The sequence below is a fragment of the Martes martes genome (genome assembly GCF_963455335.1).
Source record: "Martes martes genome assembly, chromosome: 2".
Taxonomy (NCBI): Eukaryota; Metazoa; Chordata; class Mammalia; order Carnivora; family Mustelidae; genus Martes; species Martes martes.
Window position 1 is genome coordinate 40190488 of NC_137889.1, and position 19405 is coordinate 40209892.

General features: G+C 38.7%; 1 protein-coding gene across 1 annotated transcript in view; it reads right to left on the minus strand.

Moving 5' to 3' along the window:
* Window positions 1-16690: 16690 nt before the first annotated feature.
* The window catches only part of LOC308338182 (arylamine N-acetyltransferase 1), a 39830-nt gene continuing 37115 nt past the window's right edge, over window positions 16691-19405 (minus strand). Inside the window, exon 2 of the mRNA XM_080796197.1 lies at window positions 16691-18990. Within this exon, the coding sequence (XP_080652323.1) occupies window positions 18112-18984 (873 nt within the window). The 5' untranslated portion in view covers window positions 18985-18990 and the 3' untranslated portion in view covers window positions 16691-18111. The remainder of the gene's footprint in view (window positions 18991-19405) is intronic.

A 19405-nucleotide genomic window follows, 5' to 3' on the forward strand; every position in this document is an offset into this window, starting at 1 on the left:
ACGATGGGACCTGTCCATATGCTGTCTACAAGAGATACACTGGGAACCTAAAGATATTTCCAGACTGAAAGTGAAGGGAAGGAAAAGCATCTTTCACGCCAACAGGCCTCAAAAAAAAAAGTTGCAGTAGCAATTCTCATGTCAGATAAATTAGATTTTAAGCTAAAGACTGTGGTCAGAGATACAGAAGGACAATACATCATTCATTAAGGGACTATCCACCAAGAAAATCTAACAATTGCAAATATTTATGCTGCCAACATGGGAGCAGCCAACTACATAAGAAAACTGTTAATCAAAATAGTCATATTGATATGATTAATAGTAGGAAATCTTAACACACTACTCTCAGTAATAGACAGATCAAGCAGCAAACCAATAAAGAAACAAGAGCTTTGAATGACACATTGGACCAGACAGACCTCATAGATATATACAGAACATTCCACTCTAAAACAACAGAATACTCATTCTTCTCAAACACCCATGGAACTTTCTTCAGAATAGACCACATACTGGGTCACATATCAGGGCTCAACCGATACCAAAAGATGAAGATTATTACCTGCATATTCTTAGATGACAGTACTTTACAACTGGAATTCAATCACAAGAAAAAGTTTGGAAAGAATTCAAACACCTGGAAGCTAAAGACCACCCTGCTTAAGAATGTTTGGATCAATCAGCAAATCAAAGAAGAACTTAAACAATTCATGGAAACCAATGAGAATGAAGACACTTTGGTCCAAAACCTATGGGATAAGGCAAAGGCTGTCTTATCATCCAAGCCTCACTTAAAAAAAAAAAAAGAAATCCCAAATACACCAGCTCTCTTTATACCTTAAAGAACTGGAAAATCAACAAAGTTGGCCAACCCCATGCACAAGAAGGGAAATAATCAACATTAGGGCAGAGATCAATGAGATAGAAACTAGAGATACAGTAGAACACATCAACGAAACTAGAAGCTGGTATTTTGAAGGAATCAATAAGATCGATAAACCATGGCCAAATTAATCCAAAAGAAATGAGAGAGGATCCCAATTAATAAAATTATGAATGAAAAGGGAGAGATCACGACTAACACTAAGGAAATAGAAGCAATCATCAAAAATTATTATCAACAGCTATATGCTAATAAGTTAAGCAACCTAGAAAAAAATGGATGCATTCCTGGAAACCTGGAAACTTCCATAACTGAATCAGGAAGAAATTGACAACCTGAATCTAGTAATGAGATTGAAGCAGTGATCAAAAACATCCCAAAAAACAAGAGCCCGGGACCTAATGAATTCCCTGGGGAATTCTACCAAACATTCAAAGAAGATATAATACCTATTATCCTGAAACTGTTTCAAAACATTGAAGCAGAAGGACAACTTTCAGACTCTTTCTTTGAAGCCAGAATTACCCTGATCCCCAAACCAGGCTAAGAATCCACCAAAAAGGAGAATTTCAGACCAATATTCCTGATAAATATGGAGGCCAAGAATCTCAGCCAGATCCTAGCTAATAGGATCCAACAGTACATTAAAGTGATTATCCATATGACAAGGTGGAATTTATCCCTGGGTTGCAAGCATAGTTCAACATTCATAAATCAACCAATGTGATAAAACAAATCAATAAGAGAAGAGAGAAGAACCACATGGTCCACTCAATTGATGCAGAAAAAGCATTTGACAAGATACAGCATCTGTTTCTGATTAAAACGCTTCAGAGTATAGGGATAGAGGAAACATTCCTCAACTTCATAAAATCTATTTATGAAAAACCCACAGCGAATATCATTCTCAATGGGGAAACACTGATAGCCTTCCCTTTGAGATCAGGAACATGAGAAGAATGCCCACTCTCTTGTTCTCTTGTTCAACATAGTATTAGAAGTCCTAGCAACAGCAATCAGACAACAAAGAGAAATAAAACGGATTCAAATTGGCAATGAAGAAGTCAAACTCTCTCTCTTTGTAGACGACATGATATTTTACATGGAAAACCCAAAGACTCCACCCTAAATTACTAGAGCTCATACAGCAATTCAGTAATGTGGCAGGATACAAAATCAATGCACAGAAATCAGTTGCTTTTTTATACATTAACAGTGAAAATATACGAAGGGAAATGAGAGAATCAATGCCATTTCCTATAGCTCCAAATACCATAAGATACCTGGGATTAAACCTAACCAAAGAGGTAAAGGATCTGTACTCCAGGAACTACAAAACACTCATGAAAGAAATTGAAGAAGACACAAAAATATGGAAAACCATTCCATGCTTATGGATTAGAAGAATAAACATTGTTAAAATATCTATACTGCCTAGAGCAATCTCTACTTTCAATGCCATTTCAACCAAAATTCCACCGGCACTTTTCAAAGAGCTGGAGCAAACAATTCTAAAATTTTTATGGAACCAGATGAAACCCCAAGTTGCTAAGGAAATGTTGAAAAAGAAAAACAAAACTGGGGAAATCACTTTGCCTGATTTTAAGATTTACTACAAAGCTGTGATCCCCAAGACAGCATGGTACTGACCCCAAAACAGACACAGACCAGTGGAACAGAGTAGAGAGTCCAGATATGGACCCACAACTCTATGGTCAAATAATCTTTGAGAAAGCAGGAAAAAAATGTACAGTGGAAAAAAGATAGTCTCTTCAATAAATGGTGCTGGGAAAATTGGATAGCTATGTATAGAAGAATGAAACTCGACCACTCTCTTATATGTACACTCTCTTATACCCAAAGGTAAACTCAAAATGGATAAAAGACCTCAATGTGAGGCAAAAATCTATCAAAATCCTCGAGGAGAACATAGGCAGTAAGCTCTTCAACATTGGCCACAGCAACTTCTTTCAAAACATGTTTCCAAAGCCAAAGGAAACAAAAATGAAAATGAACTTTTGGGACTTCATCAAGATCAAAAGCTTCTGCACAGCAAAGGAAACAGTGAACCAAACAAAGAGGCAGCTCACAGAATGGGAGAAGATATTAGCAAATGACAATACAAACAAAAGGCTGATATCTGAGATCTATAAAGAACTCAAATTCAGCACACACCACACAGATAATCATGTCAAAAAATGAGTAGAAGACATTAACAAACAATTCTCCAAAGAAGACATACAAATGGCTAACAGACACCTGAAAAAATGTTCATCGTCATTATTCATCATGGAGATTCAAATCAAAACCACACTGAGATACCACCTTATACCAGTTAGAATGGCCAAAAGTAACAAGACAGGAAAGAGAAAATGTTGGAGAGGATGTGGAGAAAGGGGAACACTTTAACACTGTTGGCGGGAATATGAGTTGGTGCAGCCACTTTGGAATACAGTGTGGAGACTCCTTAAGAAATTAAGAAATAGAGGGACCCTTGGGTGGCTCAGTTGGTTAAGCAGCTGCCTTCGGCTCAGGTCATGATCCCAGCGTCCTGGGATCGAGTCCCACATCAGGCTCCTTGCTCCGCAGGGAGGCTGCTTCTCCCTCTGCCACTCTGTCTGCCTGTGCTCGCGCTCTCTCTCTCTCTCTCTCTGACAAATAAATAAATAAATCTTAAAAAAAAAAAGAAATTAAGAAATAGAGCTACCCTGTAACCCTCCAATTGCACTACTGGGTATTTACCCCAAAGATACAGATGTAGTGAAAAGAAGGGCCAGCTGTACCCCAATGTTCATAGAAGCAATGGCTAATATCGCCAAACTGTGGAGAGAGCCAAGATGCCCTTCAACAGATGAATGGATAAAGAAGATGTGGTCCATATATACAATGGAATATTATGCCTCCATCAGAAAGGCTGAATTCCCAACTTTTGTAGCAACATGAATGGGACTAGAGGAGATTATGCTGAGTGAAATTAGTCAAGCAGAGAGAGTCAATTATCACGTGGTTTCACTTGCTTGCAGAGCATAAGGAATAACATGGAGGGCATTGGGAGTTGGAGAGAAGAAGTGAGTTAAGGGAAATCAGAGGGGAGAGAAACCATGAGAGACTGTCAACTCTGAGAAACAATCTGAAGGTTTGGGAGGGGAGGAGGGTGGGGGTGTGGGTGAGCCTGGCGGTGGTTATTAAGGAAGGCACATATTGCATGGAGCACTGGGTGCGGTGCATAAACATCAAATCTTGGAATACTTGAAAAAAATTAAATTAAATAAAAAAAATAGCTGAAAGTTGACCCATTTGCACTTGAAGGGTGAGGCAAGTTCAAGATCCCCCTGTCATCTTGGAACCTCCCTGAGAAGTTCTTTATAGATCTGGAATACAAGTGCTTTATCTGATTAGACATTTGCAAATATCTTCTCCCATTCTGTAGGTTGTCTTGGTTTTCTCAACTGTTTCTTTTGTTGTACAAAAGCTTTTTATCTTGATGAAGTCCTAATAGTTCATTTTTGCTTTTGTTTCCCCTGCCTTTGGATACATGTCTATCAAGAAGTTGTGTGGCTTTTGTTGAAGAGGTTACTACCTATGCCTTCCTCTAGGATTTTGATGGATTTCTGTCTCAAATCGAGGTCTTTCATCCATTTTGAGTTTCTCTTTGTGTATGATGTAAGACAATGGTCCAGGTTCATTCTTTTGCATGTGGCTGTCCAATTTTTCTAGCACCATTTATTGAAGGGACTGTCCTTTTCCACTGGATATTCTTTCCTGCTTTGTTAACAGCTAACCAGAGAGTTGGGGGTCCACTTCTGGACTCTCTATTGTGTTCCATTGGTCTATGTGTCAGTTTTTGTGCCAGAATCATGCTGTTTTGGTGATCACAACTGTGTAATACAGCTTGAAGTTAGGCATTGTGATGCCCAAGCTTTGTATTTCTTTTTCAACATTCCCCTGGCAATTAGGGGTCTTTTCTATTTCCATACACATTTTAGGATTGTTTGTTTCAACCCTGTGAATAATGTTGATTGTATTTTGATCATGAGTGCATTGAATATGTAGATTACTTTGGGAAGCATAGACATTTTAAAATTTAACTTTATTTTATTTTTTCAGTGTTCCAAGAGTCATTATTTAGCATAGACATTTTTTTAATTAAATTTTTTATTTATTTTCAGCATAACAGTATTCATTGTTTTTTCACCACACCCAGTGCTCCATGCAATCTGTGCCCTCCCTAATGCCCACCACCTGTTTCCCCCAACCTCCCACCCCCCTGCCCCTTCAAAACCCTCAGGTTGTTTTTCAGAGTCCGTAGTCTCTCATGGTTCACCTCCCCTTCCAATTTCCCTCAACTCCCTTCTCCTCTCCATCTACCCTAGTCCTCTATATTATTTGTTATGCTCCACAAATAAGTGAAACCATATGATACTTGACTCTCTCTGTTTGACTTATTTCACTCAGCATAATCTCTTCCAGTCCTGTCCATGTTGCTACAAAAGTTGGGTATTCGTCCTTTCTGATGGAGGCATAATACTCCATAGTGTATATGGACCAGATCTTCCTTATCCATTCATCCGTTGAAGGGCATCTTGGTTCTTTCCACAGTTTGGCGACCGTGGCCATTGCTGCTATAAACATTGGGGTACAGATGGCCTTTTTTTCACTCCATCTGTATCTTTGGGGTAAATACCCAGTAGTGCAATTGCAGGGTCATAGGGAAGCTCTATTTTTAATTTCCTGAGGAATCTCCACATTGTTCTCCAAAGCAGCTGCACCAGTTTGCATTCCCACCAACAGTGTAAGAGGGTTCCCCTTTCTCCACATACTCTCCAACACACGTTGTTTCCTGTCTTGCTAATTTTGGACATTCTAACTGGTGTAAGGTGGTATCTCAATGTGGTTTTGATTTGAATCTCCTTGATGGCTAGTGATGATGAACATTTTTTCATGTGTCTGGTAACCATTTGTATGTCTTCATTGGAGAAGTGTCTGTTCATATCTTCTGCCCATTTTTTAATATGATTGTCTGTTTTGTGTGTGTTGAGTTTGAGGAGTTCTTTATATGATCCTCTCAATTGATGCAGAAAAAGCTTTTGACAAAATCCAGCATCCGTTCCTGATTAAAACGCTTCAAAGTATAGGGATAGAGGGAACATTCCTGAACTTCATCAAATCTATCTATGAAAGACCCACAGCAAATATCATCCTCAATGGGAAAAAGCTTGCAGCCTTCCCGTTGAGATCAGGAACACGACAAGGATGCCCACTCTCACCACTTTTCTTCAACATTGTATTAGAAGTCCTAGCAACAGCAATCAGACAACAAAGAGAAATAAAAGGTATCCAAACTGGCAAGGAAGAAGTCAAACTCTCTCTCTTCGCAGATGACATGATTCTTTATATGGAAAACCCAAAAGACTCCACCCCCAAACTACTAGAACTCATACAGCAATTCAGTAATGTGGCAGGATACAAAGTCAATGTCCAGAAATCAGTGGCTTTCTTATACACTAATAATGAAAATACAGAAAGGCAAATTAGAGAATCGATTCCATTTACTATAGCACCAAGAACCATAAGATACCTCGGAATAAACCTAACCAAAGAGGTTAAAGATCTGTACTTGAGGAACTACAGAACACTCCTAAAAGAAATTGAAGAAGACACAGAAAGATGGAAGACCATTCCATGCTCTTGGATCGGAAGAATAAACATCGTTAAAATGTTTATACTGCCCAGAGCAATCTATACTTTTAATGCCATTCCAATCAAAATTCCACCAGTATTTTTCAAAGAGCTGGAGCAAATAATCCTAAAATTTGTATGGAATCAGAAGAGACCCCGAATTGCTAAGGAAATGTTGAAAAACAAAAATAAAACTGGCGGCATCACGTTACCTGATTTCAAGCTTTACTACAAAGCTGTGATCACCAAGACAGCATGGTACTGGCATAAAAACAGACACATCGACCAGTGGAACAGAGTAGAGAGCCCAGATATGGACCCTCAACTCTATGGTCAAATAATCTTCGACAAAACAGGAAAAAATATCCAGTGGAAAAAAGACAGTCTCTTCAATAAATGGTGCTGGGAAAACTGGACAGCTATAGGTAGAAGAATGAAACTCGACCATTCTCTTACACCGTACACAAAGATAAACTCGAAATGGATAAAAGACCTCAACGTGAGACAGGAATCCATCAGAATCCTCGAGGAGAACATAGGCAGTAACCTCTTTGATATCAGCCACAGCAACTTCTTTCAAGATATGTCTCCAAAGGCGAAGGAAACAAAAGCGAAAATGAACTTTTGGGACTTCATCAAGATCAAAAGCTTCTGCACAGCAAAAGAAACAGTCAACAAAACAAAGAGGCAACCCACGGAATGGGAGAAGATATTTGCAAATGACAGTACAGACAAAAGGTTGATATCCAGGATCTAGCATAGACATTTTAACATTTATTCTTCCAATCCATGAGCATGGAATATTTTTCCATCTTTTGTGTCTTCTTCAATTTCTTTCATGAGTGTTCTGTAGTTCCTTGATCCTTTATCTCTTTGGTTAGGTTTATTCCAAGGTATTTTATTATTTTTGGTGCTGTAAAGGAATCAATTCTCTAATTTGTATTTCTACAGTTTCTTCTGGGTTTTCCATAAAGTATCATGTCGTCTCTGAAGAGAGAGAGTTTGACTTCTTCTTTGCTAATTTGAATGCCTTTTATTTGTTTTTGTTATATGATTACTGAGGCTAGTATTTCTAGTACTATGTTGAATAACAGTGTTGATAGTGGATATCCCTGTCATGTTCTTGTCCTTAAGGGAAGGGTTCTCAGGTTTTCCCCATTCAGAATGATGTTTGCTGTGTGCTTTCATAGATGGTTTTTAATGTCTTTGAGGTATGTTTCCTCTATCCTTATATTCTGAAGAGTTTTTATCAAGAAAGGACTCTGTATTTCATCAAAATATTTTTCTGCATCAACTCAGAGGATCATGTGGTTCTTGTCTTTTCTTTTGTTACTGTTTTCTATCATATTGATTGATTTCTGAATGTTGAACCAGAATCCCCCTTAATATTTCTTGCAGGGTTGGTTTGATGATCACATATTCTTTCAGTTTCTGCCTGTCCTGGAAGCTCTTTATCTCTCCATCCATTACGAATGACAGTGTTGCCAGATAATGTATTTTTTTTTATTAACTTAAAAATTTTTTTTTAAATTTCTTTTCAGTGTTCCAGAATTCATTGTTTATGCACCACACCCAAGTGCTCCATGCAATACATGCCATCCATTAATACCCACCAGCAGGCTCACCCAACATTCCACACCCCTCCCCTCCAAAACCCTCAGTTTGTTTCTCAGAGTCCACAGTCTCTCATGGTTCAGATAAAGTATTTTTAGTTGCATTTTCTTCTCACTTAGTACCATGAATATGTCTTGCCACCCCAAACCTGGCTTGCCATATTTCTGTGGTTAGGTCTGATGTTATTCTGATGCTCCTCCCTCCATATAAAGCAACATCCCTCCCTAGCTGCTGTCAGGATAGTTTCTTTGGCTGTAAGATTACAAACTTCACTGTTATATGTCAGAGTGTTGATGTATTTTTATTGATTTTGGGAGGGGTATTCTCCATCTCTTGGGATGTGAATGCTTGTTTCTTTCCCAAGATTAGGAAGTTCTTAGCCATGATTTGCTCAAATATGCCTTCTAGTCCTGTCTCTCTTATTCTCTCAGACTCTCCTCATTTGCTGTTATTTGTTCATCTCTCTTTTCTTCAACTTCCTTCCTTTCCACCTTCCTGTCCTATAGATCATTTATTCTTTCTTCTGCTCATTGACTGTAGCTGTTAGAGTATCAAATTTAGATTACATCTCATTCATAACATTTTTGAGTTTGTCTTGATCTCATTTCCACTGCTAGAGAGTCTGTGTTGTCATGTATCCTTTTTTCAAGTCTAGCTTTTATCCCTATAATTGCTACCCTGAATTCTATCTCTGACAACATGCTTATAACCATAACCATTAGCTCTGTGGCAGAGGACATTGCCTCTGGTTCTTTTCCTTGTTGTGAGTTCCTCCTAATAATTCTGTCTAGTGAAGGGTGGGTGAGCAAATCAACAGAGTCCAAAATATAAAGGACAGCCAAAGCAAAATACACCCTAGAATAAATCCGAAGTGGTCAGAAGCTACCATAGACATGTAAAGCCAAAAAGATCCTAAACAATTAAAAAACAAAACAAAAAAAATTGGAGGGGGGGCAGGGAGTATAAGGGAGTATAATTTCTCAGTGTGGACAAAGCAGGATGATCTGCTTTTTTTATCTCTATGTTAGAAGATAGTGTATTGGGACACCTGGGTGGCTAACTTGTTAAACTTCTGCCTTCTGCTCAGGTCCTGTGATCGAGCCCCACGTCAGGATCCCTGATCTGCTGGGAAGCCTGCTTCTCCCTTTCCCTCTCCCCCTGCTTGTGTTCCCTCTCTTGCTGTCTCTCTCTCTGTCAAATAAATAAATAAAATCTTTTTAAAAAGACGGCATATCCCAAAATTGCAAAAAAATAAGAACTTATATATATTTCAAAATAAAATTGAATAGAGTGAAAAAAGGAGTAGAATGGGGGCATAAATCTATAAAATGTTGATGTGAAAAAAATAAAAATTAAAAAGTAACTTAAAAACATACGTTTCAAAATAAGAATCTATTTGAAATGGGAAAAAGTTAATGAAAGAAAGAAAGAAAAGAAAGAAGGAAAGAAAGAAAGGATAGAAAGAAGGAAAAAAAAAAGAAATGTAAAATTTAGCCTGAAGGATAAACAAGTCATGAGGAAACATCTGGAGCGCAATATATTATTTTCCCCTGGTGCTGGAGTTTTCTTGTCCTGTGGGATGCATAAGCTTGTCATCCACTTGTTCTTCCTGTTTTCTGGGGCAGGGGCTGTTGTTTGGCTTCTCATGTGTGTTTTCCTGGGTGGAGTCGCCCCTACTCCTGTAGGGGGATGGCCTTAAAGTGAGCTGGTCATCAGTGTGGATTCTTTGTGTAATTTGGTGGATTTCCAAGACTCTTCAGATGGTCAGAGCAAATATGGCACTCTGGGATCTCTGTGAATACACAGAGAAATATGTGATCAACATATTTCTTCCTCTGGTGGAACTAAACTCCTCAGACTCGTGTGGCTTGCTCCCTGGGACTCCCCCAGTAGGGGTCTCCAGGTGTCCCTGAGGATCACTGTTCCCTGTGTCTTTTTGGCTGTGAACAGTTGTGGCCTCCTGTGTGCAGCCCACACTGCTGCATCCAGGTCCTGACTACCTGCTGCCCTACTGTCTTTTCCATGGTGTTGTCACCCTGAGAGCTGTTGCCCAGTCATGAGTGCAGCCTTTGTCTGCAGAAAACTCTGGAGAATCATGCAGTTCATACCCCCTTTCAGTTCTCCAGGGGGCTTCCCCAGGGCCCATGAGTGTCACTGAGCTCTGTGTCCTTGCAACTGTGAGTGGCTGCAGGCTCATGTGCACATCCCATTCTGCTGTTTGCAGATCATGGCTAGGTGTCAGCCTACTGTCTTTTCCAGGGCCACTGTCAGCCTGAGAGCTGTTGCCCAGTCATGGGCGCAGTTGTTTTGTCCCTGCCAGGGGATGGTAATCAGCCTGAGTTTCTGAACTTTTCATGGTGCTCAGGCAAGGAGTGGTTTCCTACTGGCTCTGCTCACAGTTTATTGCAATTGGAGCTGAGAGTCCCTTCTGGGCTTGTTGAACATAACCAGTTTCCCCACTCCACTGCTTGGGCATTCTATCAGTTCAAGCTCCCCAGTTCTTTCTGAGTCTTCTGTGATCCTGAGACCAAAATGACCCACCTAAAAGTCTTCCCTGTTCATCCCTTATGCTATTTTCAGAAAGGGATGTCTCTCACTGGGGCAGATTTCTAAGGGTTCTGATTGTGTGCTCCAGTGTTATATTACTTTCCTGTAGCTGGCTTATGGACGTTTCCTCCCCCCTCCATTTGTCTTCTGATATTTCCCCACAGATTCACAATTCTGCCCCTCCTACTGTGCAAAAAGGAGTTGTTTCTCTGCTTTTAGAGGTCCAAATATACTTCTTTTACATCTCAGGTTGACTTCATGTGGTTAAATTCAAGGGATCAGATGAAATGAGGTCTCCTACTGCACTACTATCTTGCCTCCCCTTGGCTATGCAGGGTCTTTTCTGGTTCCATACAAATTTTAGGATTGTTTGTTCCAGCTCTGTGAAAAATGTCAATGGCATTTTGCATTAAATGTGTAGATAGTTCTGGGTAGCATGGACAATTTAACAATATCTATTCTTTCAATCCATGAGTATGGAATGTTTTCCTATTTCTTTATGTCTCCCTCAATTTCTTTCATAAGTGTTCTGTCATTTTTAGAGTACAGGTCCTTTACCTCTTGGGTTAGGTTTATTCCTAAGGATCTTATGGTTTTTGGTGCAATTGTAAATGGAATAGATTCCCTAATTTCTCTTTCTTCTGGCTCATTTTTAGTGTATAGAAACACAAATGGTTTGCTGCACTGATTTTATATCCTGCCATGTTGCTGAATTCTTGTATGAGTTCTAGCAATTTGGAGGAGGAATCTTTTGGGTTTTCCACACGAAGTATCATGTCATCTGCAAAGAAAGTTTGAATTCTTCTTTCCCAATTTGAATGCGCTTTGCTTCTTTTTGTTGTCTGATTGCTAAGACTAGGACTTCCAATACTATGTTGAACAATAATGTTGACAGTGGGCCTCCCTATCGTGTTCCTGACCTTAGGGGAAGAGTTCCGTTTTTCCCCATTGAAAATGATATTCGCTGTGGGCTCTTCATGGATGGCTTTCATGATACTGTACTAAGTTCCTTCTATCCCTACACTTGAGACTTTTAATCAAGAATGTTGTATTTTTTTTCAAAATCTTTTTCTGCAATTGATAGGATCATATAGTTCTGGTCCTTTCTTTTTATTAATGTGATCTATCACTTTGATTGGTTTGTGAATGCTGAACCACGCTTGCAGCCCAACACCACTTGGTCATGGTGAATAATCCTTTTAATGTACTGTTGGATCCAATGGCTTGTACTTGGTGAGTATTTTGACATCCTTGTTCATCAGAGATATGTGTCTGTAATTCTTCTTTTTGATGGGGTCTTTGTCTGGGATCAAGGTAATGCTGGCATGATAGAATGATTTTGAAAGCTTTCTTTCCTTTTTTATTTTTTGAAACTGCTTCAGTGGAATAGGTATTATTTCTTCTTTAAATGTTTGGTAGAATTCCCCTGGGTAACCATCCAGCCCTGGACTCTAGTCTTTTGTGAGAGTTTGGATTACTGCTTCAGTTTCCTTTCTGGTTATGGGCCTGTTCAGATTTTCTACTTCTTCCTTTTTCAGTTGTTGTTTTTTGTTTTGTTTTAAATTTGCAAGCTTCTAGGAATGCATCCATTTCTTCCGGATTGCCTAATTTGTAGACATACGGTTGCTCAAAATATGTTCTAAAAATTGTTTGTATTTCCTTGGTGTTGGTCATGATCTCTCTTGTTTCATTCATGATTTTATTAATTTGGGTCATTTTTTTTCTTTTTGATAATTCTTCCAGAGGTTTATTGCTCTTATTCTTTTCAAGAATCAGCATTGATCTGTTCTCCTATTCTTCTGGCTTCTATTTCATTGATTTCTGCTTAATCTTTATTATTTCCCTTCTCTTGCTTGGCTTAGGCTTTATTTGCTGTTCTTTCTCCAAGTCCTTTAGGTATAAAGTTAGTTTATGTATTCAATATTTTTGGAGTTTTTAGAGAAAGACTTGTATTGCAATGTACATCCCGCTTAGGACCACCTTTGCTGTATCCCGGTTTTGTACAGCTGTTTTTTCATTTTCATTTCCTTCCATGAATTTTTAAAATCTTTATTTTCCTGGTTACCCATTCCTTCTTTAGCAGGATGCTCATTAACCTCCAAGTATTTGAGTCCCTTCCAAATTTCCTCTTGTGATTCAAGTTTCAAACCCTTGTGGTCTGAAAACATGCAGGGAATTATCTCAGTCTTTTGGTACTAGCGGAGACCTGCTTTGTGACCTGTATGTGATTTATTCTGGAGATAATTTCATATACACTTGAGAAGAATATGTATTCTGTTGCTTTAGGTTGGAATGCTCTGTGTATATTTGTTACATCCATTTGATCCAGTATGTCATTCAAAGCCCTCATTTTCTTGTTGATCTTCTGCTTAGCTGACCTATACATTGCTGTGAGAGGGGTGCTGAAGTCCCTTACTATTATTGTATTGTTATCAATGTGTTTCTTTAATTGTGTTATTACTTGGTTGATATATTTGGTTGCTCCCAAGTTAGAGGCATACATATTTGCCATTATTAGATCTTTTGGGGATAGATGCTTTAAGTATATGATATAGTGTCCCTCTTTATCTCTTTGGCTTAAAATGTAATTTGTCTGATATAAGGATTGCTACCTCAGCTTTCTTTTATGTCCATTAGCATTATAAATAATTCTCCACCTCTCCCTTTCAATCTGGATGCATCTTTGGGTCTAAAGTGAGTGTCTTGTAGACAGCATATGGATGGGTTGTGCTTTTTTATCCAATCTGATACCCTGTGTCTTTTGATTGGAGCATTTAGCCAATTTACATTCAGAGTAACCATTAAAAGATATGAATTTAGTGCCTTTGTAATATCTTTAAGTTCTTTTTTCTGTAGATCATCTGTTTCCTTCTGTTTTTATGTTAATCTTGGTCTCTCTTTGCTTACAGGATTGCCTTAATATTTCTTGTGGTGCTGTCTTTGTGGTCACATATTTTTAAAATTCTGTCTGTCCTGGAAGCTCTTTATCTCTCCTTCCATTCTTAATTACAGCCTTGCTGGATAAAGTATTCTTGACTGTATGTTTTTCTCATTTATACCCTGAGTATATCATGACAGCCTTTTCAAGTCTGACAGGTCTCTGTGGATTAAGTCTGATGTCAGTCTAATATTCCTACCCCAGAGGTTAAGAACTTCTTGTCTCCAGGTGCTTTCAGGATTTTTTCTTTATCTCTGAAATTTGCAAGCTTCCTTAGTATATGTCAGGGTGTTGATCTATTTTCACTGACTTTGGGAGGTGTCTTCCCCATGAATGCCTTTTTCCTTCTCCAGATTAGGGATGTTCTCAGATCCCTCAAATATACATTGTGGCCCTCTTTCTTTTCTCTCCCTTAGGCAGTCTACTAGTACTGATTTTTTTTTTTTTAATGGCATTACTGATTTCTCAAAGCCTCCCTTCATGGTCTATTAGTTGTTTTTCTCTTTTCCTCAGCTTCCTTCCTCTCCATCAACTTGTTTTCTATGTCACTTACCGTCTCTTCTGCCTCTTCTGGTTATTAGAGCATCCAATTTAGACTCATCTCAGTTAGAGCATTTTAGTTAGAGCATTTTAAATTTAGGCCTGATTAGATCTCATTTCTGCAATAAGACATTCTTTAGTGTCTTTATGCTTTCAAGCCCAGATAGTAACTTAATAAATTGTTTTCCTGAATTCCATCTCTGACGTTTTACTTATATCCACATCCATTAGATCTGTGGCAGAGAATATTACCTCTGCATCTTTCTTTTGTTTTGAATTCCTCCTTCTAGTCATTTTGCCTAAAGAGGTATGGATGAATGGATGGGAAAAAAAACCCCACAAATATCAACCCCAGCTCAAGGGAAATACAATAGCTAAATCTGAAGTGTCAGAAACCCCAAATAAGTAGGGGAAGGGGAAGAGAGAATAAAATCCTCCAGGTGAACAAAACAGGGTGATCCCCTTGGTCCTGGGTATATTTTGGTCTCTGTGTTAGAAGACACTAAATCCAAAAATTGTAAAGAAAGCAAAACTTATATATACACAAAAATAAAATTGAATACAGTGAAAGGAAGCCAAAGCTGAAGAATATGTCTAGAAAAGTAAATATAAAAAAAAATGAAAGTTTAAAAAGACTTAAAAACAAAGAGTTGATAAAATAAGAAATTCGTTGAAAAAGGAAAAAAAGAGAAATTTTTAAACTGAAATATAAAGGAATCATGAGGAACAACCTCAAATTCTACATACTATTTTCCCTTAGAGCTGCAAGTTTGCAGCACTGTGAGCTCTGTAAGTTTGGTGTTCCCCGTTTTTCCAGCTGGTCTCTGGGGCAGGGGCCTGCTGCATTGTTTCTCAGTTGCATTTGTCTTGGCTGAGTTGCACCAACAATTGTGGGGTGGGGGAGGGGCTCAGTGTAAGGTGTTTCTGCTTTTTCTATGTGGCTTTTTTCCCCTAAAGGCTTTCCAGGCCTCTTTAGATGAAAGTAAAAATGGCTGTGCCCCGATCTATAGCCCCCAAGCCAAAAGATTGTCGTCCTCTTTCTTCAGTAAACACTTAGGGATAAGCAGTTTTCACTTTGTGTGTGTCACACTCTGTAGAGTCCTATGGTATGTGCCTGCACTGATCCTTCTGGGGGAAGAGGGAGGGTCGCACATTTCTGTCTTCTTCAGCAACCCCCCCAAACCAGAACTCATTCACCTAGTCGTGTGTTCACCCACACACCTTCCTTACTGGGGGAAGTGGGGGTCACCAACCTCTATCCTTGAAGGGGCCCTGCAAGGACAGCATTCACCCAGTGGTGCACATGCCCCCATTGCCCCTCCTGGGGGAAGGCAGAAGGCCACAGCTTTAATTGACTTTTGCAATTCCCCCGCCCCCCACTGAGAGGCGTCGCCAGAGTCTGCAGGGTTCATGGCTTATGGTGAACCAAGCTGAGAGCCTCCTCCTGGGATTGCAGATGGTAACCAGTTTACCCACTCCAATGCTGGGGAACTCTGTTGGCTCCGGGATCCCCATGCTCTCTGTGACACCAGTGAACCTGAGACCACACTGTTCCACCAAGGATTCTGCCCCACTTCACCAAACGACACCTTTCAGGCAGGGATGTCTCTCACTGGAGCAGATTTCTAAGGGTTCAGATTTTGTGCTCTGGGGCTATATTACTTTCTGGTAGCTGGCTTACAGAGGCTCCCTCCCCTCCACCGTTTATCCTCTGATATATCCCCTCCATTTCACTTCACACTCTTACCTTGCAAAAAGTGGTCGCTTTCTATTTGTAGAATTCCAGCAATTCTTTTATTATATCTCAGGTTGAATTCATAGGTTATCAGAGTGATTTGATAGTTATCTAGCTAAATTCAGGGGACCAGATGAAATGAGGTCCCCTACTCTTCCACCAGTTTGTCTCTCTTTCATGTTTTTTATCCCCTACATTCTGGTTTTATCCTGTTTCTTAATTTAGGTAGTTAACATACAGTGCATTATTGGTTTCTGGAATAGAATTCAGTAATTCATCACTTACACACAACACCCAGTGCTCATCACAAGTGTCTTATTTTTACTTCTAAAGATTTTATTTATTTATTTATTTATTTATTTATTTATTATGATAGATTGTGAGATAGAGCATGAGCAGGGGCAGGGGCAGAGTGTGAGAGAGAAGGAGACTCCCCACTTAGCAGGGAGCCCAATGTGAGACTTGATCCCAGGACCCTGGGATCATGACCTGAGCTGAAGGCAGACATTTAACTGAGTGAGCCACATAGGTGCCTCAACAAAGGTGCCTTCTTTAATACCGATCATCCTTCTGGCCCATCCACCACCCACCTCCCTTCATCAACCCTGTTTGTTCTCTATTGTTAAGAGTCACTTATGACTTGTTTCCCTCTCCCCTTTTCTTCTTTTCCCATGTCCCATATGTTCATATATTTTCTTCCTTAAATTCCACATATGGTGAGTGAGACCATATGGTATTTGTCTTTCTATGATTTATTTCATGTGGCATTATACACTCTAGTTGGGTTTACATCATTGCAAATGGAAGATTTCGTTCTTTTTGATGGCTTGAATAATATTCCACTGTATATATTATATGCAATAGAGGTGGCACATAAATATATATAAAACCTCATCTTTATCCATTCATCAGTTGATGGACATTTGGTCTCGCTCCATAGTTTGGCTATTGTTGATAATGTTGCTATAACATTGGGGTGCATGTACCCCCCTTGAATCTGTATTTTTGTATCTTTTTGTTAAGTACCTAAGAATGCAATTGTTAGATTGTAGGGAGTTCTATTTTTAGCTTTTTGAGGAACCTCTAAACTGTTCTCCAGAATGGCTACATCAGTTTTCATTCCCACCAACTGTGCAAGAGGGTTCCCCTTTCTCCATACCCTCTTTGACACCTGTTCTTTCTTTGTTGTTAACTAGTCATTCTGATTGGTGAGGTGATATCCTACTGTAGTTTTGATTTTTATTACCCTGATGATGAATGATGTTAAGCATTTTTGATGTGTCTGTTAGCCATTTGTATGTCTTCTTTGGAGAAGTGTTTATTCACGTCTTCCATGTATTTCTTAACTAGATTATTTGTTTTTCGGGGATATTGAGTTTGATAAATTCTTTATAGATCTTGATACTAACCCTGTATCTGTAAGGTCATTTGAAAATATCTTCTCCCATTCCGTGGGCTGCATTTTAGTTTTATTGATTGTCTCCTTCATTATGAAGAAGGTTTTTATTTTAATGAAGTCCCAGTTGTTCATTTTTGCTTTTGTTTTCCTTGCCTCTGGTGTTGGGTCTAGCAAGAAGTTGCTGCAGCCCAGGTCAAAGAGGTTTATGCCTGTGTTCTTCTCTAGGATTTTGGTGATTTCCTGTTTCACACTGAGTCTTTTGAATTTATGCCTGTGTTCTTCTCTAAGATTTTGTTGATTTTGTGTTTCACACTGAGTCTTTTGAGTTTATTTTTTGTGTATGGTTTAAGAAAATGGTCCAGTTTCATTTTGTACATGTAGCTGTCCAGTTTTCCCAACACTATTTGTTGAAGGTATTGTCTTTTTTTCCACTGGATATTCTTTCCTGCTCTATTGAAGATTAGTTGACTATATAGTTGTGGATCCATTTCTGGGTTCTCTATTCTGTTCCATTGATCTATGTGTCCATTTTTGTGCCAGTACCATACTGTTTTGATGACTACACCTTTGTAATGTTAAATGCTGATATTTTAAAGGGTAAAATTTTCTTTGGTATAATGTGTGAACATTGAAGAAATATGGTAGTTAATAATTGATAAATTGGGTGATACAGACATTTAGTATTTTATTTTCTCTAGTATATGTTTAAAATTTTTTATAATAAAAAGTTTCAGGACATGAAGTAATATCGAAGGCCATTTTTACTCCTTATACTAAATGGTAAAAAACTGATCACCATGTTTGGGCACAAGCTTTCTTTCCAAGGAAATATTAAATATATTTTTAAGCTTTTTTTCTACTTCTTCCTCATTCAGTATCTTAAACTCTATCAAATCCATATTGTCTTTAAAATTGAATTTCCTATAGGAAAGGGTGCAGCCCACTAAACAGTGAACCCCTTCAGAGGTCTGCAAGGAACAGAATGACTTGCTTGTAAACACAGATGTTGGAGATATCTGAAGGTATGTATTCACAGACTCAAAATCTTCAATTGTTCGAGGTTCAAGAGTAAAGGAGTATATTTTTCGGTATTTGTTCTTTTCCAGAAGATCAGAATTAAGAAATTCTTGATTTGAAATGTACTGTTCTCTTCTGATTTGGTCCAAGTACCAGATTCCTTTGTCTTCTGTCAAGTGGAAGATGCAAGGCACCTGAGGCTGATCCTTCCCAGAAATTAACTCCAGAGGCTGCCACATCTGGTAAGAGCGTCCAAACCCAGCATCCACTATGTAATTCCTGCCATCAGTAGTCACCTTCAGCAGAAGGTGAATCATAGCATTGCTATATTTGTTGGCTGGAGTACTGTAAACATACCCTCCCAACATTGTGGTCTCAAAACCAATTGTGGTCAGAGCCCAATACAGAAGATGATTGACCTGGAGACACCACCCACCACGGTTCCTCCTCACAATTTGATCAAAAATGGCCTCCAAGTCCAATTCCATGGCTTCCCCACAATGGATGTTAAGGTTCTCAAAAGGAATGGTTCGGATCTGGTGCTGAAGAATGTCAGTTAATGTTTCCAAGTCCAGTTTCTTCCTAGAGTTCCTATAACCAATTCTTTCAAAGTATGCTTCAATGTCCATGATCCCCTGAGGGAAGTACAACAAAACAGAAATAATACATTACTTTTGCACTGGATTTCTTTGATTAGCCTAATTATAACTAATGTATTTTAAATATATAAATGCAATCAGTGGTTATAAGTATCCATAATCATAAATCTTTTGTTTAGTGCTTTTATTGTATAAATTACTTTTGTACATATAAACTCACTTAGTAGACTTAGTAACCCTGTAGGAAAACTATTACCACTTCTTTCATATTTTAAGCATGAGAATTTGGAAATCCATAGTAAGTGAGGAGTGAAACTATAAAAACAGTTTACAGGTGGTTTTCTTCATGATGAACAAAACAAGGTTCAAACTGGTATCAAAATAAGGTTTACAAATAGTTCCTAATATAAATAGAATTATATAAAGGGGTCTATTGATTTCATGGTACCTG